The sequence below is a fragment of the Mytilinidion resinicola genome (genome assembly GCF_010093595.1).
Source record: "Mytilinidion resinicola strain CBS 304.34 unplaced genomic scaffold BDZ99scaffold_8, whole genome shotgun sequence".
NCBI classification, from domain to species: Eukaryota; Fungi; Ascomycota; class Dothideomycetes; order Mytilinidiales; family Mytilinidiaceae; genus Mytilinidion; species Mytilinidion resinicola.
Window position 1 is genome coordinate 1,662,709 of NW_022985444.1, and position 22,743 is coordinate 1,685,451.

At 53.3% G+C, this 22,743-nt stretch overlaps 10 protein-coding genes across 10 annotated transcripts; 3 read left to right on the forward strand and 7 right to left on the reverse strand.

The window, feature by feature from the left end:
• Positions 1-40: 40 nt before the first annotated feature.
• Positions 41-2,333, reverse strand: BDZ99DRAFT_441993 (uncharacterized protein; the record flags this gene model as incomplete). Its single annotated transcript, XM_033717793.1, has 3 exons — positions 1,850-2,333; positions 1,021-1,797; positions 41-947 (listed from the first exon to the last, which is right to left on the reverse strand). The coding sequence occupies exons 1-3, from the start codon at positions 2,320-2,322 to the stop codon at positions 41-43; spliced, it is 2,157 nt and encodes a 718-aa protein (XP_033578128.1). The 5' UTR covers positions 2,323-2,333.
• Positions 2,334-2,804: 471 nt separating this feature from the next.
• On the reverse strand, positions 2,805-3,580 carry BDZ99DRAFT_570417 (uncharacterized protein). The gene is made up of 5 exons (XM_033727986.1): positions 3,554-3,580; positions 3,456-3,502; positions 3,378-3,406; positions 3,284-3,320; positions 2,805-3,230 (listed from the first exon to the last, which is right to left on the reverse strand). Exon 5 carries the CDS (start codon positions 3,197-3,199, stop codon positions 3,026-3,028), a length of 174 nt encoding a protein of 57 aa, XP_033578129.1. The 5' UTR covers positions 3,200-3,230; positions 3,284-3,320; positions 3,378-3,406; positions 3,456-3,502; positions 3,554-3,580; the 3' UTR covers positions 2,805-3,025.
• Positions 3,209-3,580, reverse strand: BDZ99DRAFT_519826 (Tom7-domain-containing protein; the record flags this gene model as incomplete). Its single annotated transcript, XM_033725450.1, has 5 exons — positions 3,209-3,230; positions 3,284-3,320; positions 3,378-3,406; positions 3,456-3,502; positions 3,554-3,580. 5 exons carry the CDS (start codon positions 3,578-3,580, stop codon positions 3,209-3,211), a joined length of 162 nt encoding a protein of 53 aa, XP_033578130.1.
• A 188-nt stretch (positions 3,581-3,768) lies between these two features.
• BDZ99DRAFT_462440 (RNA-binding domain-containing protein) lies at positions 3,769-5,089 on the forward strand. Its single transcript, XM_033719845.1, has 3 exons — positions 3,769-3,827; positions 3,892-4,270; positions 4,326-5,089. Exons 1-3 carry the CDS (start codon positions 3,808-3,810, stop codon positions 4,896-4,898), a joined length of 972 nt encoding a protein of 323 aa, XP_033578131.1. The 5' UTR covers positions 3,769-3,807; the 3' UTR covers positions 4,899-5,089.
• Positions 5,090-5,178: 89 nt separating this feature from the next.
• Positions 5,179-5,975, reverse strand: BDZ99DRAFT_415614 (60S ribosomal protein-like protein L28; the record flags this gene model as incomplete). The annotated part of the gene is made up of 5 exons (XM_033716761.1): positions 5,179-5,338; positions 5,443-5,567; positions 5,663-5,686; positions 5,739-5,833; positions 5,933-5,975. Coding segments are annotated over 5 exons (447 nt in total), but the record flags the coding sequence as incomplete, so codon positions are not given.
• A 198-nt stretch (positions 5,976-6,173) lies between these two features.
• BDZ99DRAFT_297248 (protein precursor) lies at positions 6,174-6,984 on the forward strand. Its single transcript, XM_033714143.1, has 2 exons — positions 6,174-6,467; positions 6,556-6,984. Exons 1-2 carry the CDS (start codon positions 6,410-6,412, stop codon positions 6,891-6,893), a joined length of 396 nt encoding a protein of 131 aa, XP_033578133.1. The 5' UTR covers positions 6,174-6,409; the 3' UTR covers positions 6,894-6,984.
• A 658-nt stretch (positions 6,985-7,642) lies between these two features.
• On the reverse strand, positions 7,643-9,081 carry BDZ99DRAFT_498037 (uncharacterized protein). Its single transcript, XM_033723555.1, has one exon. It carries the CDS (start codon positions 8,881-8,883, stop codon positions 7,813-7,815), a length of 1,071 nt encoding a protein of 356 aa, XP_033578134.1. The 5' UTR covers positions 8,884-9,081; the 3' UTR covers positions 7,643-7,812.
• A 361-nt stretch (positions 9,082-9,442) lies between these two features.
• Positions 9,443-11,132, reverse strand: BDZ99DRAFT_297281 (uncharacterized protein). Its single transcript, XM_033714144.1, has 2 exons — positions 10,604-11,132; positions 9,443-10,544 (listed from the first exon to the last, which is right to left on the reverse strand). The coding sequence occupies exons 1-2, from the start codon at positions 10,881-10,883 to the stop codon at positions 9,580-9,582; spliced, it is 1,245 nt and encodes a 414-aa protein (XP_033578135.1). The 5' UTR covers positions 10,884-11,132; the 3' UTR covers positions 9,443-9,579.
• Positions 11,133-12,091: 959 nt separating this feature from the next.
• Positions 12,092-18,506, reverse strand: BDZ99DRAFT_570424 (uncharacterized protein; the record flags this gene model as incomplete). The annotated part of the gene is made up of 4 exons (XM_033727987.1): positions 12,092-14,109; positions 14,199-14,966; positions 15,015-15,575; positions 15,631-18,506. The coding sequence occupies 4 exons, from the start codon at positions 18,504-18,506 to the stop codon at positions 12,252-12,254; spliced, it is 6,063 nt and encodes a 2,020-aa protein (XP_033578136.1). The 3' UTR covers positions 12,092-12,251.
• Positions 18,507-18,959: 453 nt separating this feature from the next.
• BDZ99DRAFT_386331 (uncharacterized protein) lies at positions 18,960-20,857 on the forward strand (the record flags this gene model as incomplete). The annotated part of the gene is made up of 3 exons (XM_033715469.1): positions 18,960-19,346; positions 19,410-19,909; positions 19,996-20,857. The coding sequence occupies 3 exons, from the start codon at positions 18,960-18,962 to the stop codon at positions 20,855-20,857; spliced, it is 1,749 nt and encodes a 582-aa protein (XP_033578137.1).
• Positions 20,858-22,743: the final 1,886 nt, after the last annotated feature.

Here is a 22,743-nt window from a genome sequence, read left to right on the forward strand (position 1 = left end):
CGCCCATCCTTTTAACAGCCCCGATAACCCACTGTTCCCATCATACCCCCACCAAATCAGGCAATTCCCGCATCGTCTTCTGCACCTCCTTCACCGTCAGCAAAAACGCCCTCTTCTCCGCCTCGCTCGCAAACTCGATCTTCGCGCCGGCGATATACCGCCCCTTCTTCTCCTTCTCCGCCTCGCTCCCCCTTCTCTTCCCCTCATCTCCAGATTTTTTGCCTGTCGGCGCCGCCACAACCCCAGCCCCACTATCTTTCCTCTGATCCGCCCTCACGTCCACGGGCACACGGAGCCCCTTGATCTTGACCTCCTTCCCGCCCTCGTCTTTCACGCGCACTGGATTACTCGATGAGTTCAGGTAGAACGCGAGGTAGCCGTTCCGGAAATGCGCGCTGAAGTGAATAGTAGCGATGACGGCACTCGTAGCGTCGTCTTCCCAAAGACGCAGGTTCTCCATCCCGCACATCTGCTCCGCGTAGGTGAGTACACTAGACAGCCCCTCATGAATACGGAGGGTCTTCTCAGTCCTATACGTGCCAAGCAGCGTCCGTCCCATAAGCTCCGTCTGAAACAGCGTCGCGCCCGCAACATCCTCAAAGACATAGTTAATCCAGCTCGTCTTGGCCGTCTTGAGCGGCTTGCTGCCATACCGCACGTCGTGGTACTTGACCTCGGTCGGCACAGTCACCGAGATCTTCTCGGGCGAGAAGTAGCTCGAGTAGGGCACGTACAGCGCGCCGTCGGCGAGTTTCTGCTGGAAGCGGACAGTGGCGTCGTCGGCGAAGGCCCAGATGGACGTGATCATGCGGATCGAGTTGTCGGGTGCGGTTTCGCGTTTGCGCACGACGCAGATGCGGCACACGGTGCAGGCTTGCGCCATTTCGACGCCGAAGGGGTCATCGTCGCTTTCGATGGCGCGGGTGTATTCGATGAGTGTGCCGCGGCTGGTGGATGTTTAGCAGGAGTTCAGGTATGAGTGATACGGGATGAGCCCCAGGGGGTGAGTTGCCGGCTTACACGTCACATAACACAGCTGAGTTCCGGAAAGCGGCCTTTTCAAAGTCATTTTGCTGACTCGCGCTTGTCGAGCTTCGATGAAGCATGAGTGGGCTTGACTGAGTCAATGGCGTTATACTAAGTTTCTGGAGCTGCGATGCGGGTCCTATGTCTGGATCTGGCGGAATGTCCATTGCGGGCTGTGGTAGTCTCTCCATAGACCATCGAAGCGTGCTGTCGCTGTCCTGATGTTCTGACATCTCTGGTAACTCTGGAGTTTTCATGAGACTAGGTTCGCCGCGTTTCGATGGCCGTCTTTCTGCGATGGGAGAGCGGCTTCCCATTGGGCTTGTGTAGCCATTAGAAGATCCAGCGTCAGACCCCGCGTAGCTGCTAGCATATTGTGATTGCGAGCCGCCGAAGCTAAAGCCTGATATGCGTTTCGTAGAGGAAGCTGAGGACGAAAATTCGGAACCGACGAGCTCGGGCGTCTGTTGAGGTGTTGTTCGAGAGCTTTGCCGTTGCGGAAACAAATCTCGTGGAGTATACGATGATATTGTTGGAGTAGCTTGCTGCGATTGGGAGGGTTGAGAGTCAAGATGGTAAGCACTGGGTGGTCGACTGTTGCCATTCTCGCTATCCTGTCTTGCACGGATCCGAGGGGTCCCTCCAGCAATGGCACGGACGATGCTGTGGATATCTTCTAGCTTCTTGCTCAGATCACCAGTCTGCTGGTGGATATCGTCAATCTTTTCGGCCATGGGTGTCACGGTGTTCTCCAGACGGGACAGGGATTTGCTTTTGACGGTGGTCAGTGTCACTAAATATCCGATTGGAATGCACAACTTACCTCTGTAACGCCTGCATGGTGAGTGTAATGGTGCTCATATGCATGTGCAACATGTTCCTCAACGCCTGTATATTTCCGCCTTCCGTAGTCCACATCATGGTCTTGTAGCTGCACAGTACGAGATCGCTCCATGACCTCTCGACAGCGAATCCACCACTTGTACGATGCTTCTTGATGATTTGATATTGGTCCGTGAGGGAATCCAGATCGTGGACTGTCTGCTGGCATGATAGCAGGATAGTTGCGACTCCATACTTAGTGTCCTTGTCAGCCTTCGAGAGTATGCTATCATCAGCATCGGCGAACAGCGTTTCCGCTAGGAGCTTCAGAGCTTTCGCAAGGCCGTTAATCTCTGTTTCAACCTCGAGGAACTCTGCCGGCGCGCCTTTCCTTCCTGCGGTAAATGCTCTGCCGATCTTCCAGGCCAGCTGTGACAGCATCAGAATGTCCCCGATACTGGGAATGCCTGTCATATTGACGGTTGGCGCAAAGCGGGCGTGAGGCTGCGGATGAGTGGTTTAGTGAATGCAAGAGGGCAGAATCCCGAGCAGATATGGGTGACGGTCAAGTATTCATCTTGTTCTTGGTTCAGGCGGCAAAAGTTTGGGAGTGAATGGCATGCTTTGAGGGCCCAGTGTGACAGGTGGGGAACGGATGGGAGCCTTCGCACGAGGCGCACGGCACGCCGGTGGGCATATCCCACCCAGGGCCATGGTCCTCGGACTCGGGGCGACGTGCTGGCCAGGGTCAGCGGCTTCACTGGTTGATCGGTGAATGGGGAGGGCTGGTTTGAGAGCGTTGCGAGGTCCAAAACTGCTCGTGGCTCAAGCCCTGCGAGCACGTGGGGGCATGATACAACACCATTGGCGAGAAATCCTATGAACCCACGTCCCCAGCCAGGAACGTCGCGAGTGCAGGCGAAGCTACTGTACCAGGAAGCCTCATAGCGTAATATAGACTGTGGGGCTGTACATGCACGAGGCAGTCCCAATATGTGTATTGCGCCTCGCTTTTGACCCTAAAATTACGCAGGCGCCCTCTCTTCAGCCTCAAGCTCGTCGTCACTGCAGAACCGGACGCCATAGTTCACGCACGATCTTGATATTGATAATAGCTCAGCTGTTGTACATTGGCGTATTTCTTGGCTGTCCTTAGTTTCCTATGTGCGTATGTTTTCTAGGACTTGGCCGGATGATGCGGCGAAATCTGTAGAATCCCAAGTGGAGAGTCGACCAAACGCTGACGGGCCAGCGGCACTCCCTCCGTCTGGCCACATTCGTGCAACCATAAGCATCCCAATTCCGAACGCCTGAGTATTGTACACTGCCGCCTTCGCTTCCCAGAGATCATATGCCTTGTTTATGCCAGAGGAGAGAAGAGTCTGAGACAGTCAGATTGAGCCAATGCTCTCATGTCTATGTGCTGCTTGCTCACCGGATGATGGAAGGCCTTGGCTCGCTGTGGGTATAACCTGAGCGCTGTTAGGATGGATTTCGAGGTGGCTTTGGTGAAGCACATTGGAGCGCACCAAGGTAGAGGATCAAGGGGAGATAGCCACTTTAAAGAGTCAGCATTTGGAACAAGACGTGGAGGTAGGAAAACATACTAGTGTATGGCTACGCGCGAGACGTCAATGATTCTAGCAATGCGCTCCTAAGGGGGATGTTAGGTCTATGACGCAATACAGATCTCTGGCGGGCAAACCTTGGACTCTTCTGATAGTGACACCATTTTGATTGTCGGAAGAAGCGCTGGGAGCGATGATCGGGAGGATGATGGGAGTAGCGGGCGGTAGGGCGACGTTGATGGATGCTGTCTTCAGGGACGGGAAGATTTATGTCGGGCGCCAAAACATTCTGCCACCGCCCGCGCGTCTTCGTCAAAGCTCCCGCGAGCAAAAGTTCTGGTCACCTTTGAAGCTGCAACTGTTCCTGTATCAAACCGTCGCAAGCGCAAACATGGCGAGCGCAAGACACTGGTAAGAGTTATACACACTTTCTCCTCTGAACGACCTCAGAACATTTGCTACCAATGAACCGTAGGGATCAGGACAAAGACGCGACCGTCTACGTCGGCAACCTCGACGAGCGCGTGACAGACCAGTTGGTATGGGAGCTGATGCTCCAGGCCGGGCGCATCTCAAATGTCCATATGCCCAAGGATCGAGTCACCCAGACCCACCAAGGCTACGGTTTCGTCGAATTCAACACTGAGGAGGACGCCGACTATGCCATCAAAATCATGAACACTGTCCGAGTCTACGGCAAGCCTCTCCGGGTCAACAAGGCATCAGCAGACAAGCAGAAGACAGTCGAAGTTGTTGGCGCGGAGCTTTTTGTCGGAAACCTTGATCCTATGGTGGACGAGAAGGTGCTCCTGGACACATTTGGGCGATTCGGGCCTTTGATGCAACCGCCGAAGGTAGGCCCCGCTTCGCATGGTATTATTCTGAACTGGTACTACCACTACTATTTAGGTCGCTCGCGATGATTCCAACCTGTCCAAGGGCTACGGCTTCGTCTCGTTCGCCGATTTTGACGCCTCCGACGCGGCCATCCAGAACATGCACGGCCAATATCTGATGAACAAAGAGATCTCCGTCCAGTACGCCTACAAGAAGGACGGCAAGGGCGAGCGACACGGCGACGAAGCAGAGCGCATGTTAGCGGCACAGGCCCGGAAGAATAACGTCCAGCCCGTAGTACAACCATTCCCCGCGCAGGTATTCGCACCTCCCGCGCCATCTGCAATGTTAATGGGTGATGGTCGCATGAACGGAGGCCCTCCAGCTGGCTTTGGAATGGTTCCCCACCACGGAAACTTCAACAGCGTCCCGCCGCCACACCAGCAGCGGCCGATGTCGAATACCCCGCTCCCGCCGCCGCCAGCTGGTCTGCCCGCAAGACCACCTCAGTCAAATGCGGGATACGGAGGACCCACCAACTTCCAGCCCCCAGGCTTCCCTGGACCTCCACCTCCGGCCGGCTTTGGGCCACCTCCTGGAATGCCCGCGGGCTTCAACCCACCACCAGGATTCCCCAGACGGTAGCTCTGACCTGATGGTATGTCCACAAAGCATTCTCTTTTCCTGCATGTGTATGGCGTCAGAGCGGCGTCTGGGTGACCCTAGAGGACTTTAAGGAATGTCAAAAGGTTGGTAGACGGGGCGCGAATTGCATAGGCCTACAGCCGCGATAGCGAAAGTCACCAAAATGAAAGACGTTTTGATGCTCAATTGCCCTCACTTGAAAATTTGAGGTATTTGATTCATGAACTGCATGCCCTTCCCATGCCGCATGTTGCCCCTGATTCCTTCCAACCCCTTACGCAGCAGCAGCCTTCGCCTTGGCTCCCCTCAGCTTGGTTGGTCGGTCGGCCTTGACGGGCTTCTGGCTCTTGCGGATGGCGGAGGCGCGCGAGACGGCCTCAGCGCGGAGGTCGGGGCGGTAGCCGTGCCTGGTAGTGCTGTTCACGATGCCAGAGTAGGTCCTGAGTACAAATTAGCTATTAACTCAACATACTTCAACGTGTTCCCATTTTCAAGTCTCTCTTCACAGATCTCTGTGGAGTGCCGGAAAACGAGGTGTACGTACTTCCTCGACGACTTTCCGGAGCCGAATGTGGTGCTCTGTAGAGAGGAGGCGGGCTTGTTGGACTTGTTGGACTTCTTGACCAAGAGAATGACGCCGCCATCTGCGGAGGGCTGGATGCCGAAGGCCTATTTCCTGTATAAGCTATTGTTCATAGCTTCCATTGTGCCAAACAAATAGTTTGTCCGATCGAAATGTCCGAAAACTGGTGTCGTAGACGTACCTGGTCATTGACGAGACCCTCGTACTGCGCATTGTTAGCTAAAAGCCAGGAATTGAGGGTTGTGATGGGATCTCACCTTCCGCCTATACACATTCTTCAGGTTCAATGGGTCGCGCGAGAATTGCACACCGCCGGCGGCCTTCCTCTTCACGAGATTGGCGCTGTGGCCGCCTGGTCTTTCATCAGCTCTCGATCTTTCTCGAATTCCTCTGAATCCTCTAGTTTCGTGTCCTGATTTTCCTGGGGTTTTGGGGGGGGAGGGGGACATACGGGTAATCTCCCAAATCAGGTCCGAGGAAATGTTGGTCGCCATTGTGTCTGCGTGTTTTGGTACCGTCTAGCAAGTCGTCTCGCGCGTGAAGTCAGGACTCCATTTGTGTGGGCGTCCGTGCGTGAGCGGTCGGCATGGAAGAACGGTGCTTCCGAGAATACACCCGTTTAGCTCTACGATCCGCCGCGGCAGCTGACGACAACGCTCGGGGCGATGGGAGAGACAGATTCCGCCTGGTATCACGCTTCACTTACTCACTCACTCTCTCCTCGACTACTCCACTATCGCCTCTGAGCTCTAGCAGCAGCGCTGGGAGCCCTCCCGCCTGCGTACATCCAGCTGTCTACTGCGACATCCATTTCCTTGTGTTTCAACTATTCAAGGCCCGCGCGTTACTCATCACCAGCTCCGGACGCGGCGGAAGGACACCAACGTCTCTATACCACTCAGCGCGTTCACCGACAAGAACCGCGAATATGAGCTATATAGCCTACTCGACCTACCTCTTCCTTCTCCTCCTCATCCTCTCTACAAGTCCGTCTCTCCTTCCCCCCTCCCCTACTCCATACCCCTCAACGGCATCCACCAAATTACTCCAACATCCGCTAACACGCTACATCAGCCCTTTACTACACCCGTGGCCACTGGTCCCACCGCCTGCCGACTATTAACCTCCCAAATCCCTTCCCGCACCTCTACCAACGCCTCCCATCTTCCTTCACCGGCGACATCGAAGCCGGGCTCTCCTCTAGCTCCTTCAACCTCTCCGAGAACGTCGAGGCCGGGGATTCGCGCGCTGGATTAGATGACAAAGCGAAGAAAGAGGTGCAAGCGATCATGACAAGGCAGCGCGTGGGGTTTGATGAGGCAAGGAGGCTGTGGGTGCAGGAGGGGTTCAGGCGGAATGGGATAGGCGCGGATGGGAGGCCCAGGGATCCTAAGTTTGTTAGCTTTTCGTAGGGGTAATCGGGTTAAGAGGAGGGATGTAGGTGTGAATGCTTTATCTCCTTAGTTCGAGATTTCAGCGAGCGGGCGTTTTTGGTGGATGACATTCGGGATGCCTTGGATGGGTGAGGACTTGGGCTGGTTTGGGGGGATGGAAGTCTCTAATCTCATCACTCCCAAGATCGTTATTGAGCGGGATGTTTTGCTGTTTCTTTTGTCAATTTTCCCCATGTTCCTCCCAGATATCGCATACGCAACTCTCGTATTATACCATTCAGGTTCTCATCATCTCTATATTCCACTGCTTTCACGCTGCTCTTGGATCCTCGATATCACTGTCAGGAGTGGTTCCAACGACAGGCCGGCTGGCCAGAAGGCTGCCTGATATTGAACATTACATCAGTTCCAGAATTATGAAAGACCACAGGGGCACCCCAAACAGCGGCAAGCCAGTGTGCGCTCTCTCAGCAAGACGACGCACGAGGCGATTAGGTAAAGTATCGAGCAAAGTCTTCGTCCACACGAGGTACCCTATTCCAGGTCTGTAGAGAAATCGGCACGGAATGCTTAGGCATCACACGTCTTTTGAACATGCTTCCATTTTATCTCCGTTAGATTCATATTTAAGTATAGAACGTTCAATCTACGCAAGACACTGCTATGTGCCCACATATGCACCATAGCCTGCTCACACTCAGACCAGTCAAGACTTCTCAGCTGGACGCGTCTGCGTCAGAGCCTCCTCATCCATGGCAGTCTCGAATGCAGGTTATCCAGCACGCCCTCCGCGTACCTCCCATTCGCGAACTGGACACGCGACGCACGGCTTCCCGCAAGCCAAAACTCCAACCGGAATCCACGAACGCGCAACCCCATTTTCCACAGTCAAAAGCCTCGCTTCATTTCCCCGCCCTGTGATGGTGCCGCAAAAGCCCTAGACAAGGCCATCCCAGAAACGCATCTTCGGCTTCTTAGCGCCGTGATCAGGGCGTTGCACATACTCGAGACACTTCCCAGTGTTCGTCCAGATGTCGCCGATACAGCAGCCCGCGTGCTGGGGACATTTTGTCCATTTCGCGATCTTTAGGATTGTCGGGGAGGCCGGGAAGGCCTTTGACTCTTGAGGACTCTTCGCATCGGACACGGCGTCCTCGGTACTGTCTTCGGACCCGATTTTCTCAGCGGATTCCTCCACAGCGGCAACTGCCTCCTTTAAGGCGGCGGCCTTCTTTTCAGTACGCTCTTTGACGATCGAGCGCTCATTTACGAATTCCCGGAGAAGCCGCGCAGTTGTAGACCTCACCGACGCAGTCTCGGGATCAGCGGGTTCGGATTCCGATTCAGGGTGAGGGGATGTGGCAGATGTGGCAGTCGTTACAGTCGTTGCATTTGTTGTAGTCGTTGCAGTCGTTGCAGTTGCTACAGTCCTTACAGTCGTTGCAGCCGCTCCAGCCGTTGCTGCCGAATTCAGCGCTAAACCCGCCTCCCACAGCTCTTGAGCCGCCTGCTGGAACCGCTGCTCCGCCTGTTGCAGCACCTCTCTCGCTAAGTTCAGGCCCGCGTCTCTCTCGTGCTCTGGGCACTCCAGTTGTGGGACCGCCGTGTCTCTATAATGTAAATTCTCCACATTGTACTGCACGCGATTCACAATCATCTCTTTCATGTATACACAGCCGAGCGTGAGGAGGAGACAGAGCATTGCGATGATTATTCTACGCAGGTAGGGGTCGGGCTGGGCCGCGTTGTTTAGTTCGTCGTCTTTGGTGGGGGGCTCTTCGATGGCGTAGTAATCCAAGAAAGGGTCTGCAATCTCGTCGTAACTGTCGGCTTCTGAGTTGATGGATTCGTCTTCGTCTGTTGGCCAGGACGAATGGGAAGGCGTGTAGATTGGTTCTATGTCCTGCGAGGAGCAGGATGAATCTGTGGAGCGGGCGTCCCAGTCGGCCATCTCGGCTGGCGTGTACTTTGTGTGCTCCTTGCGGAGCTCGGGTGGATTGCGGGTCATAATGTTGGCATTTAGATGGCGAAGAGATGGAGAGGAGAGGGAAGGAAAGGAGGAAGGTGGAATTGTTAAGTGCGGGTTATTGTGATGTTGTTGGTAGCGAAGAGGTGAGTCCCATGGTTCGGAAAGGGAGGCCTGGGATCTTGCGACGTGTACGTTAGATTTGATACGACCGCACCGAGTTGAATGTCAAACTATGAGCAAGTGAAGTTGGTTTATAGCTTTGGGAGTCTTGGACCGGATGTGCAGTCAGGCCCTGTTAAACACAGAGTGGAGGTCCAACACTGTCTGAAGTAGCCCGGAGAGCTATAAGGCTTGCCAAAGCTGTCGCTCCACGAGAAACAATGATGTACCAGAGGATCTCTAGCAGTGCTAGGCAAATGTACAAAAGTCTGGAGAGTGCAGAGTGCTAGTATGAAGCTCATGCGTAATCGTGCGCTGCGGCTACATATTCCAGAGAGCACGAAGCAGGGGGCTTGATTTGTAGATTATAGAGGCCTCATGTATTTCGATTATTAGCGAATCTTTGGAAGGACGCAGGCTTCTAAAGCGCTGCGAACATACTTTCAGAGGCAGTACGACTATGAGAAAATTCCCTCCCCCTAACTCATGTCCTCAAATGTACTTTGCGGCCCTCCCGTATTAGAGCTCAACTGTATCAAATCTCCTTCATCAGTCCTCCCTGCGTCGACCCTCCAGTCAGAAGTTCACCCGGTCAATCAACCAGGTCGCAACCCTCTTGATATATTCGATCCTATTGCTGAAGCATTCTGAGCACTCTTCAGAGGAGCCATCGCATTGCATGAGTGTTGGGCACTCTATGACGCGCCTCTCTGGCTGGGGTGATGGAGTAGAGGCAATGGGAGCACGGCTAGTCGAAGAGGTTCCATCACTGGGAGTCGGATTGATCGTAACGTGATTGACCTTCTCGTTCGCGGATGCTTCGTCAATCATCTTCGCCATTTGCACTACGTGGATGTATGCTTTCAATCCCGGTGAGAGATTCTCTGGCACCTTGGGCTTGACGACGTTCTCGCTCGCGAATGCTTCGTCATTCGTCCTCCAAATCTTCGATCGGTGGGCCCACATTAACTTTTTTAAGTTACATCCCCGTAAGAGATCCTCCGGCACTTCGGGCTCGTCGACGTTCTCATTCGCGGATGCTTCGTCGATCATCTTCGCTGTTTGCACTATGTGGGCATATGCTTCCGCTTCCAGTGAGAGATCCTCCGGCACCTCGGGCTCGTCGACATTCTCGTTCGCGGATGCTTCGTCAATCATCTTCGCTTTTTGCACTATGTGGGCATATGCTTCCACTCCCAGGAAGAGATCCTCCGGCACCTCGGGCTTGACGACCATCTCGCTCGCGAATGCTTCGTCATGCATAGTCGACAACTCCATCAGCTCGTAGTGGGCCCGCATGAACTTGTATAAGTTAAATTCAGGTGAGAGAGCCTCCGCCACCTTGGGCTTGACGACGATGTCGGACTTTAGTGTAAAGTGTTCGTAGCACAACCAGCTTTGACACACCGTCGAGAGCACACCAATGACGATGAGTAGGGCCCTCATGAAGTCTCTGAAGCTGAAGGGAATGGCGTCGCAGATACGTTTCACGACGGCGCCGTCGGAGTTGAGCGGGTTTTCGATTTTGGCGTACAAGAATTCTACCAGAGGCAGGTTTAGTATGGAGTAGATATTTGCAGCGGAATAGGGCCTGTCATACCGTACAAGGTGGTCCGTAGCTTTTGACCTGGATCGACGCCGCTGATTTCGGCCTTCTTTTCTTGAACTTGCTTACGCTCGTCGTCGCCGGAATGCTCGAAAAGTTCGTCCCAGTCAGACATCGTGGCCTTGTTGGTGGAAGGAGTTGGCGGGGCTTTGATTTTGGACATTTTGCGTGAGAAATGATGAGGAGGAAGATGAAAGGAATAGACGAAGATATAGCAGCGGAGAAAGGACAAGTGGTTACTACGACTTCTCTGGTACCGAAGGGACATCGCCATGGTTCCGCGGGGCGAGAAGTAGTCCACTGCAACTCAAATGTGGATACTATGAGCAAATTTAGCAGGTCGCTACTAAGTAAAGACCTACGAGTGTTATAGTTAGAAACGTTCCACATCGTCGCTCGTCTCTTTCATCTCTTCTCCGTTCTACGATAAAGGCATACCCTACCAACGACAACACCATGACCCTGAACTCACCCGAACTCGCGCGTCCCTCGATGGAGACCTTGATTTAGCACACCGAGAAATCAACCAAAGAGGAAACCCAGAAACGAAATGGCAAAGAGGAGAGCTGCAACTGCCGCGTCAGCCGCACTCCACGTACCATCCATCTCCCCGATATAAGCAAGAAATCCCCACCCCCACCATATGTCTTGAAGCGTTTGATAGCAGTAACTAGGTACTAACTCATTTCGTAGCGGTTCCTCAAACCACCAAAGATTGCATTTCCAACATATCCTTCGGCTTGTTCGTTGCCTTAATCTTCTACGGGTTTTATATGATAATGTGCATTCCTCTCGATTTAGCCAAGCAAAGTGCGGACCACGAGTTCCAACTGCAGATGGAGCATATCAGACTCCAGTACGCTAGCGTCGAGGCCAGCAAGTGCAGTACACCGGCTGTTCCGACTCCTGAGGCGGCTACGAATTGCTGTGTAGCTAACGACTGCATCGTCTGTCCCGAGGACGCGACGTCCCTCTCCGATGGTGTGTTGCGCGTGTTCTACGACGAAGCGAGCCTGAGAGTCTTGGGCTGGGCCAAGGTGGACGAGATCCCGCCCACTGAGGGGGCTGGTGACAGACCAACTTCCGAGCCAATTGTTGAAGATTCGGCGCAGAAGAGGACGTGGGTAAAGATTGTATCAACTTGTGGATAGAGATTGTACCAAATTGATATTTTAACAGTTTTTACTTTGAGATGCGTCTCGCGAAGGCAGTGCACAGGGTGGACAGTATCATTTTAGAATGACTAGAGCAGACTAGATGCAGATATGACGGGGATAAGCTGTGGATTACGTCATGATGGGTTGATCGGTGGAAGATCCTTGGGCGGAGGAGGAGTTCTAGGAAGAGGCCTACGAATGCAAAATATGTGGTGGAGGATACAGGACTAGGTCATAAGTCTAGGGACACGGACATACGGCTGCTCCGGCTTCGTTCTTGCGCTTTGGACACCACTGTAAGGAGTGTCATAGGAGAAATGTCAAAAGGTAGTCAAAAGGTAGTCTAATTTTGCACTGCGTTGATCTTTACATCGTATTTGTAGTTGACAAAGCGTGTCGGGGTATTCTACCCAAGCCAGTTGCATGGAGTGCCCAAACTTATGTCTTGGTACTGCACCATCGTGGGCAGTAAATATACACATCAACTACGGCTCCTCAGTCTTATATCCAGGCGGCAAGAAGATATTGAAACCCCGAATCAAGTCCGGCTTTCCCTCGAAAAGGCTAGAGATCCAATACAAAGCACCAGGCGAATCGATCCGTCCGCTCCGGAAATCTCTTAGCACCTGCTGGAAACGCTCGACAACATCGGGCTGATCTGCGTATTCTGCTTTAACTTGGTTGATATAGCTCTCAGGTAGGCCATGCGGCGACGATGTCGACGAGCGAGAGGGGGCCGTGGGGGTCTGAGGCTGAGATGGCTCTTCTGGAAGCTGTACTGATGAGCGCTGCGAAGGCGCTTCAATCGTGAAAGCCGCCGGTCTCGCGTCCCGGATCCTCCTCGTACGATTCGCAAGCTCATCAATTTCCTCTGTGCTCAAGGCACGCTGTACAATAAGAGAATCTATACGCTCCTCGAACTCCTCGCCAGCTTCCTTCAGTGCCTCAGGACTAACGAGTTTCCGATCAAGCTTAGTCCACCGCGCAGCCGGTGTAACCTGCATTTTCCCGGGCTTGGAGAGTTCGTCAAAGGACCCCCGTCTTGCTTCCTGACGCTTCTCAAGCCACTCGTCCGTTCTCGACTCCCGGATCTGCTCTGTACGAGTTGCTAGCGCTTGGATCTCCTCCTTCGTTAGCACGCGTAGAACGACGACGGAGTCGATGCGTTCTTCGAAGCGCTCTTTCGCCTGCTCCAACGCTTCGGGGTTGACTAGGCGTCGGTCGATTTTGGTCCACCGGGCTCCAGCAGGTATTCCCTTAGGGTCTGCGCCCTTCCTTAGAGCAGCACCTTCTCGTATCACGTTGGTGTCTTCTGGGAACTTTGAGGTAGGGGGACGTAGGATACTCTTTTGGGCTCCGCTGGCAGGTATTGCTAGGGACCCGGATTTCTTGGTGTCAGGATCAGAGGGCTTGAGGTCCGTAGGCTGTTTAGCTTCCCGCCAGGCTGGCTCTGTATCTCTATACATCCCGGCGGGATCGGTATACGAGTAATGCCCCTCTATAAGCTCGGTTGGAAAGCTTCCACGACTGTTGGCGTGGGACTCAGCGCTGCCTAGTTGCTCATGTGGGAGATCGGAGAATCTTGTCTGGGTCTCCCGGGCTGTGGACTGGTCGCTTGCCTTCTTTGGACCTTCTTTAGTATCTGCATCCGATGCGAATGGATATTGTGTTGCCAATGGCTCGCTGCCATAATTGACGGCTTGAAATGAGTCCCGGTCTTTACTCCACACCTCTGGCGGGGCGTCCTCCTTCGTCGGAGATTCTTTCCACTGCGGGTCTTCGGAGTCGCTTTGAGGCGTTGGAGTATACCATGTTTTGACGAAGGAACCCCTGCCCGGTTCGCGGATGTTTTCATTTATCGCTCTGAGCAGCCGCTTGGTCACTCCGTAAGCCTCTGGGAATTCAACCTCGACCCGATGGCCGTGTTTCAGAGCCGTATTGTAGACGTTGCCACCTGATTCAATGAACAGAAGCTCAGCTACGTTTTCTGCCAGACGAGTTCCTTCTCCGCAGAGGCTTCCATAGGTGCGGTAGACGTGGATTGGGTCCTGGCATTGATCACAGCTGGCTGCGTGTGCTTCGAATCTTTCAATGGCTTCTATTTCGTCAGGATCAAGCGGGCGTGGCGGAATCGCGCTTGGAGACTGCGAGAACTTGACGCTCCTCTGCCGTTCGTACTTCCCTGCAGCTATTCCAATGCTGCTTTTAGAATCCTCACGGTTTCTACTGGGTATTTGGATTGGAGTGCTTCCAATTGATTCGAGCTGCTGTTTTACTATATTTTCGGCGCCAATCATGGCCAAAGCCTCGTTTGCGTTGTGATCAATTGGAGGGAAGAATTGCCTGCAAGGTTTCGTTAAAAAGTGTACTGGGCTAGTATGGAGTTCAACTGAGGGCGTCGAAGGGCACGTAGGGAATCACGATAGACTTACGGAAGCAGTTTCTTGTATGTAGTTTGCTCATAATCTCCGTACACGCAGAAGATGATTTTCTCAATTCTGGTAATCCTGTTCTCGTCCAGAAATTTTCGAACCTCAGCCATCCCGACCTCAGCCGATTCACTTGGGTATCGAAGTTCCCCTGCTCCAAGGGCGGGAAAAGCAATGGTCCGAGCCCCAATATCGACAGCCATCTTGAGAGCATTTTGGTAGCACTGTCGTAACAGTGGCATTGACTTATCATTGAAGAATTCTGGCGGCACAGTGTGTATGACGTGTCTGCATGGAAGCAAGTATCCCTGAGTGTGTCGAACGCCGCCTTCCCTTAGCATGCCGAACTTAGAGCAGTCTTCTTGCATTGTCAGCCCGCCAGCCTTGAATATCGCCCGATCAAGGGTACCAAGCCCGGAGAATGCCATATCAGTTGAGTTGACAATGGCATCGACATGGAGACGAGTAATGTCGTGTTTGATGAAGCATACTGTGCTATTGGCGTGGCCGCTTGGTGTGACGCTCGTGGATACGTTTTCCTCCAGTTCTCCCAGCTGGTATAGGCGGCTCAGGGAAGGGATGTCGCTCGCCCTGAGTAGATTAGTTTGATGCCCCTTGCTCTCCCAAGCCTCAGCGCTAAATCCTCGGGCAAGCAGCGCTTCATCGAATACCTTCGTGGGGACGTGTTGGACAACCCCTCCGGACTGATTGAGGCGGTAACGAGATAATTTGTCCCGAAGTAAACCCATGTCATTGGGCTCTCTTCCATTTCTAAGGATAGTCAGTACTGCATTTTTCAAAGAGAAAGGCTTCGCGTACAATTTGAGAATATCGGAAAGACTTTGAAGGAAATTTCCGCAAAGTTCTGTAAGCTCAACGAACGTAAGGCCCTGAGCATTCATCAGATGGAAGATGTAGCTTTCCCAAATATCTTTGTGCGTCGGAGTGCCAACATTCCTGGTATACGTTGTCTGCATGACAATCTCATGAACGCCACCAGCGACGTTTCGTAGAACGCAACAGATCAGATCAAGATCAGCTGCTCTTTGTTCTGTCATGCTGTGGATAGTCGAAGAACCCTCGAAAAGTTTCTCTAGCTCTGCCAGTGTTGAAGCTATGAAAACTAATTCTCTGATGATAGTCTCTTGGAAGTCAGGGACTCTGTCGCGGAAGACCACGAGGTCTTCTGCAATGCCTTCAATCTGTTCATGCAGTTCTTTTAGTTCCCATACATACGCCGAATATCGATGTTCCAGGTAAGGTTTGATGTTGCTTGTGGAGATTGGGCCGGTTGAAGCAATGGTGTTCTCACTTCCGGAGATACCTGACGGCTCCGCTAACGGGGTTATGGAAGATTCCGATGTGGAAGGAAAGAAAATCCTGGAGAGAAGCATGTTAGCAGACGAAGTACGAGGGAAGCCTCAATCAAGCTTACGGCAAATTATCCCAATATGTCTGCCAGTCTCGCTCTGTGAAAACACAGAAGATGATCCGATCGAACAAAACTCCCTTCCCACTGTCCAAATACTCCCTTACCGTCCGAATAGCCACCGTCGCGGCTCTCGACGGAGGAAACCCGAATCCGCCGGCACTAAGCGTTGGGAACGCAATAGTCCTCAGCTGGTTCTGCTCGGCCGTTTCCAAAGCGCGCCTGTAGCATTCCGCAAGAAGACCATTAGAGACTTTTCCCATTGTGAATGCATAGTGCGGCCTCACGGCATGGATAATCTTTTTGCACGGAAGATTATACGCATCGGTCATCACCACCTCGCCTGTGGATCGAAGGCGTTTAATCGAGTCCACCTCTTTCTGTAATTCTGGACCTGCGATCTTGTGTACTAGGCGACTGAGGTCTGAGCCGACTTTGGCCATGTTACGGCCGACAGCGTTGACGATTGCATCTACTTGTAGCGTAGTTATATCCTTGAAAACGAGGCTAATCGTGTTGTTAAGCATTTCGTTTCGATTCCCTTGAAGACTATGACGTGGAAGATGTTTGCCAGTGTAGAGTTGCTGAAGCGTAGGAATATCTGAAAGCGTCGTGATCCCCTTCAAATTTCTAACTGGAGGGCCAGAAGCAGACCCATGCTCGACTTGGTTGCGTCGTTGAGGCTTGACGCTGAACAACGAATCTGAATTGTCATCTACTTGATCTGGTAATTCGGAAATCAACGTGGCAAACTCTGCAAAGCGAGTAGTGGGCCCGATGTTCTCTTCTACACTGAAAACTACCCCTGGGAACTTAGATTCGTCTATGGCTTCCAATGCGTTCGTCGCTGACATGATGTCTGTGAATCTTGCGTGTCCGCTGCATTTATCCTCGGTGAATTTCAGACCAGACATCGATCGGTAGCCAGGGCGCGACTCGAAGAATTGCTGCAACAGACCGGCCTGTAGATCGCTACTACTTTGGGGTAGGTCTGCAAAATGCAGTCTGGCAGTGAGCGTTTTCGCCGCCGTGTCTAGATTTGAGACATCCGGGTCTGGTGTCGTTTTCTCGGCTCGGAGAGGAGGTTCGTCTGAGTCTAGTCCGCCCGAGGACAGGAAGACATCCATTCTCTGACCTCTGGTATCGGGAAGGCGATGCAGCAGATCACTAAAGAGCGCAGTTCCTGGTTGCCGTTCTGGTGATTGTGCGTCTAGAGACCCAACCTTGCCAGCAAGTCGTTCTATCTTGGACGATAAATCGTCAGATCGATTATTTGCCTCGAAGAAACCCCAATCAACTGGTTCTTCATCTTCAGAATCGACACTGAGGTCTTGTGAGGCGCTGTACGCTTCACTTCTCCCGCGTGACGCAACACCACTCCCTCCATCTGAATGGTCTTCCGCTGTATCGACGTCCTTGGGGAGGGCAAACGCAGCAAATCGCTCCAGGTGGTTGGCAATGTGGTTTTGCAGACCGCCCTCCATAGTCGCATCAGCTCGGCACAATGGACACTTCGGACGTAAGTCAATGGAGGATGTTTCTCCAACCCTCAAGATGCTTTTGATCTGATCGTCTGGAAAACTTCCTGGGTGCTCGGCGTGGAGGTGCTCTTCAAGCCCGCTGCTGGATTTGTAGATGGAATTCTTGTGCTCCGGGCATCGCCATAGCTTTCTGTGGCCAGCTTCATGTTCAATCCATTCACGGCGGCTCCGGAAGAGCTGGTCTCCGATGGGGCAATCTTCGTAAGTGCAAACATATGGTTGCAGATCTTGTAGGAGATGGGTTCTCCAAGCGCGGCCTCTGCCATACCGAGCCGGACAAATGATGTAGCAGTAAGGACACTCGAAGTCTCGATCTTCGATGGCTTGTTTTGGAGGAGGAGGAAGCTCAATACCATGCCCCGTTAGGTCTCGCGTGGTAGTAGCGTAAGAAGTTACTGATTGACTGTCTACTATCTCATCGAGAGAGCGGTGGTGCTGAGTAGCCTCTGTACCTGACAGCATGGACTTTGGAGCCCATTTGCTCTGTGTCAAAGGGGTGTTTTGAACGGTCTCCGGCTTTGCTTGGCTGTCCTCCGGCGTGGTTTGGGGGCTCAAGAAATCTGGGGTTACTGGCGCTGGCACCAGCATAGCATCAGCAAAGGTAGATGATGCACCAAGTTTGTCTCTATGTCTCCGCCAGTACTTAAACTGACGCCTTCTGAGAGTGATGGCTTTACTCAAGCGTTCGACGAGGTATTCATCAGCTGGGTCTGCCGCATCCGAAGTAGATTGGCGGAAGTTTGTGAGCAGCTCCCGCGTGTGCTTCTCATCAAAAAGCGCATATTGCTCAAAGGTATCGATGCCAGTGTCCGGATCCGTTGGTCTAAAAGATGCAGCTTTCAAAGACCTGGAACGAAGTGTGGGAGACCGAATCCTGACGGAAAGCTTGTACAGATTGTCGATGATATCAACAATGTCGAGGAATCTCTGCGCAAGCTCTGACTTTGGAGTTGATCCGTCATCGCCATCGTCGCTGTCTTCCTCGTTCTGGCTCCAGTCATCATCTTCATCTTCGCTCTCATATTTAGCTAGCTTCTCGTAAGGCAAGCGGCTACCAGAGACCACGGCGAGGGCCTCCGAAAGATTAGTCCTGAGTTCTTCGAGCAGCTTCAGTATGTTGGTTTGCAGCAGTGGCGAGTCGCGGAGACGGTAATCCAAGGAGCTGTGCCCTTTCTGGAGGGCTCCGAGATTCCCAGACCAGACCCGGAAGCGGCCATGCTCGTCTTCGAGTGCTTCAGGGTTGATATGTTCCCTAGCGGCGTCATCACCGGCCTGGAGGCCGCTGGAGAGAGACTGAAATTGGAGTACACAGGCAGCGGTGCCTAATCTGATTTCCGACATTTTCGGATGGGAACATAGTGACTGAAGGGCTTGCTTCGTTGATAAAACTTCCTGATGCCTACGAGGCAGACTGGCTGAGGTCCTTGGCTTGTCCCGCCAAATGGTCTCCACTATCTTGATGTGAAGCTATGCCGGTTATGGAAGCAGATATATCGCTCTCCACGACCTTGTAACACCACTGCAAAGGGTTGATAGCTCTAAAATCGAGGTTTATGTTCATTTATAGCTTCGTGTATATAATCTCGAAATGCCAAGTTGCTGGGTAGAACTTGGAAACCCCGTCGATGCGGCTGATGCTATGCACACAGCCCGCATGGTAATAGCGTCGCGAGGGCATCTCTCGTCTCCCCTCACCCCACAAGCTTACAAAATCTCTTCCTCCCCAAGAACTCGCACTCTACCTACACCTAGGAATGCTTCAAGTCGTAAAGCACCTACCATGCTTGCCCTGCCATGAGTGGAGCCGAAGTTGCCGGGCTCCTCCTGGCCGTGATGCCACTGTTCATCTCAGCCCTCGAAGACTACAATGACGGCCTAGATCCCGTCAAGGCCTTCCTAAGATGGGAACGAGAACTCCCCCAATTCATTCGGAAGCTCCGAAATCAGCATGTCCACTACGAGCAGACCTTACGCCTGCTACTCGCCCCAATAACGACAGAATTCGACCTCGCGGAAATGATTGCGGATCCAAATGGCGAGCTGTGGAAGGAGGAGTCGATGGCGGAAAAGCTGCAGGAGAAGCTTGCGGAGTCGTATAAGGCGTACCAAAGCACTATTCAGGATATTGAGAGAATCATGAAGAAGATTGCGAGCAAGTTGGATCTAGAACGGGCGAGTAATGTATGCAAATTCCCCCACATTCCTCACTTCAAATACGTGTTGCTTACCGCGAATACCTTCCAGCTTACCCGGAATGAACTCGAAGCGATGCTCATAGCAAACCCCCGCCAAGCGAACCAGAAATATGAATTCCGGAAACGGGTGCGATTTGGGATGAACAAGAAGCATATCAAGGGTCTGCTAGAGGAATTAGACGAGTGCAACAAAGAGTTGGAGAGGTTTACGGATCGGAGCGAGAAGCTTGAACCTTTCAGGAAGGCTTCCAAGCCCTCGTTTGCGAAGCACTTACAAAAGATACAATCGTATGCCAAGAATCTGCACCAAGTGCTGGTGCAGTCGTGGAGTTGTTCTTGCCGGTCTTCGCATTGCACCAACCTGCAGCTGGAACGGCGCATCTCGGGGGTTGCTTCGGGCATTGTGAAGAAGAAGGGAGATATGAGTCGGGATTTCTGCTTTACTGTGGCTTTCTCGAGTGACCCTGGGACATGGCAGGAGGCTGAGATCCAGATCCATGAGAAGGAGATAGTAGACTCTTCGCCTGCTCCTTCTCCATACAAGCCAAAGTGAGTGGTCACTCTCCAGCAGAAGTGTTGGCTGTCAAAGCCAACGATATGTTATAGAATTCAAGATAGCTAACGGCAAATTTCAGGTTAAGCAAAGGAGTCAGCTGGTCCAGCATGGTTAACCCACCTCCGCCATACTCCGAAGACGCTGAACCTGGATCTGTACCTGACGCCAAAACTTTACAAGAAATCGATGATCTTTGCTCCGCTATTCAAAAGTTTCAGATCAGTGTCCCATGTATCGGATTCTCCCTAGATGATAAAGGTAAGCTTCGCGGAGCTTATCCAGTAACACCACGCAAAGAGAAGGCAGTAGGTGGGCAGGAACTCATCACACTTGAGGAACTTCTGACACACCCGCCGGTGGTTAACGGCAGGCCGGCCAGGCTTACCAAGAGAGAAAGATACAGCCTTGCTGTCACACTTGCATCGTCGACACTCCAGCTCAATGCAACACCCTGGTTCGACGATCAGTGGAGTAAGAAAGACATAGTGTTCCATCGCATCTCGGATGGGAATCGCCCAGTTGATATTGAGCATCCTTACGTGACGCAGAACTTTCACGAGGCTCAAAACGGAGTTGTCGCACAAGGAAAACCACCAAATCGAGCCTTTCACAACAAGAACACAATCCTTCTAGCACTTGCGGTGGCGCTCTTGGAGCTCTACTTTGGCGTTTCGGCCGAGAAATACCAAGAAGGTGAGCTTTTCCCAGCTGGCGGCCAATCCAACCCATGGACGATATGCGCGATGGCCTACGAATGGACAGAAGTCGAGAGAGAGAATCTATCCGCCGCGTTCCTCGCGGCAGTCACGCACTGCCTGCGATGCTTCGGCGACCCTGGGAGTAGTCTCCAGGACCCTGTGTTTCTGCAAGCCGCAGTCGAAGGCATCTTGCTGCCACTGCAAGACGAACTAGCGCAGTTTCTTGGGAAAAATACTTCATAACCTCGAATGGATGCCTGAGGACCCATCCGAAACCACCAGCCCATCTGCACATTGCGATACCTACATGCCAGAAACAGAGACCCCGCAGCGACCAATAAGACGGACGTACAGGATGCCCTCTGAGACGGTCATTTCAGCTCGGCGCTTAGTGATGGCGAGCTTGGAACCAAGGCCTCGTATTCGATACCGGATCGTCCCACGTGTCCAGGAACCCGACGATCCGGGGAATTAGCGCCATCGACTCGACGAGCGCATGCCACTTTTGCTAGAATATCCACCGTCGGATGGTTGCGACCAGGAGGGCATATCAGACCGGGCTGAGCCCTGGATCTCAACCTGTCTGATAGACGGCTCTAAAGTTCCGGGTAAATGGCTGTCTTGACCCAGTTGGTTCCCGTAGCACGGAGACCGATGCAGACTGAGGCTTGGCTGAGCTGAGATGAGATGGTACATGCATTGGATGGTGTTGCGCTCGGGGTAATGGGACGAAGAGGCTGAAGAATGAGGGGAGCTTGACTGCTCGGGTAGCTGACCTCTAGCATGGTCAAAAGGCTGTTCAGATGTGACCAAGACTCTACTTTGCCAATACGATCGCTCAATGGCATGCCCGGTGGAGTGGTTGTCGAACGGGCTGGCTGAGGTCTACATCATCATCCACGATAGCCATATCCTTTCTACAAGGGATATGCACGGCTCAAACATAGCCATGGCTCAAACATAGCCATTAGCATTGGCAGCAACTATCTAGCATATACCAACTTCGTAGCAAGCATCCATGTATTAACCCTACAGGTCACATATGCAGCTGACGAACTCGATTGACATGCTCTGATCCTACCTCTCCACACGATAGTAGCGTGTCAAGCTGCACCACGGGTAGGGCTGTGTTCAGACGCGTCACCGTCGTCGTCTTCGTCTGCATTTCGTCCATACCTCAGCAATCTATGCCGCAGACGTGCAGCCAGCGTTCTCAAAGCCTCGCCGGCCCCGCAAACCCGCGAGCGGAGATGCTGCCTGGCTGCACCGGATCACGATAAGAAGCCCAAACATGCGCGCCTCTCGCCGCATAATGCCCCCGCATGGCATGTCTCACGGCTCTGCTCCCGGCACGACAATGCGTGACGTCGCGGCAACCGACGCTGCCACGGGGAGGCTCTTCGCGTCCACCGCCGCTGACGCCTCCACGGCCCTGCCTGCCCCCTCTTCCGCAAGACTCGCCACGGCCGGTTCGCGAGTGTGGCACAGGCGGCAGCCGTTTGGAGCGGTGGTGCAGGGTTGGCTGCGGGCGCTCCAGGGACCGTCGAGCGAGCGGCGAATGGCGGTTGCAGGTCGGGCTGGGCTGCGACGAGCGGCCTGAGATTGCCTCCCGATCGTCGCTGGCCGATGTGTTTCAGCTTGAGCGCGGCCAGGGCACGAGGGCGAGGGGCGTCGCCGTCCTATTTTCATCGCGGACGAGGAATGGGGACGGCGAGAGATCTGCCGTGCCGTGTGTATGTCTCCTCCATTGCATGCAGACATGCATCGTGGCGCGTGGAGATGAGAGGCGGCTGCAGGAGTGAATGCTGCGAGTGGTGCCGGCCATTTGGATGCGTCAAGCGCCGCGCACCGCGTGCAAAACACCAGCCTGCAGCCGCGCAAAAACATCAACACCAGCGCATCGGCAGCGTCGTCTGCCTCGCCATCAGCAATTGCCGCCGCCCGTTGCTGCCATCAAGCCTCGCCGTGGATTTGGCGGCCGTTGGACGCTCGATTGGCCCTGAGGCGTGTGCTCCGCTTGGCCTAATTCATCTCCTTTTCCAAGGCACGTCACTGCCAGGCCGGCAGGGTTCTCTCCCAGTTCAGGATCCTCTCCAACCTTCGCGACACCGCCCTTCGACACTCCACCG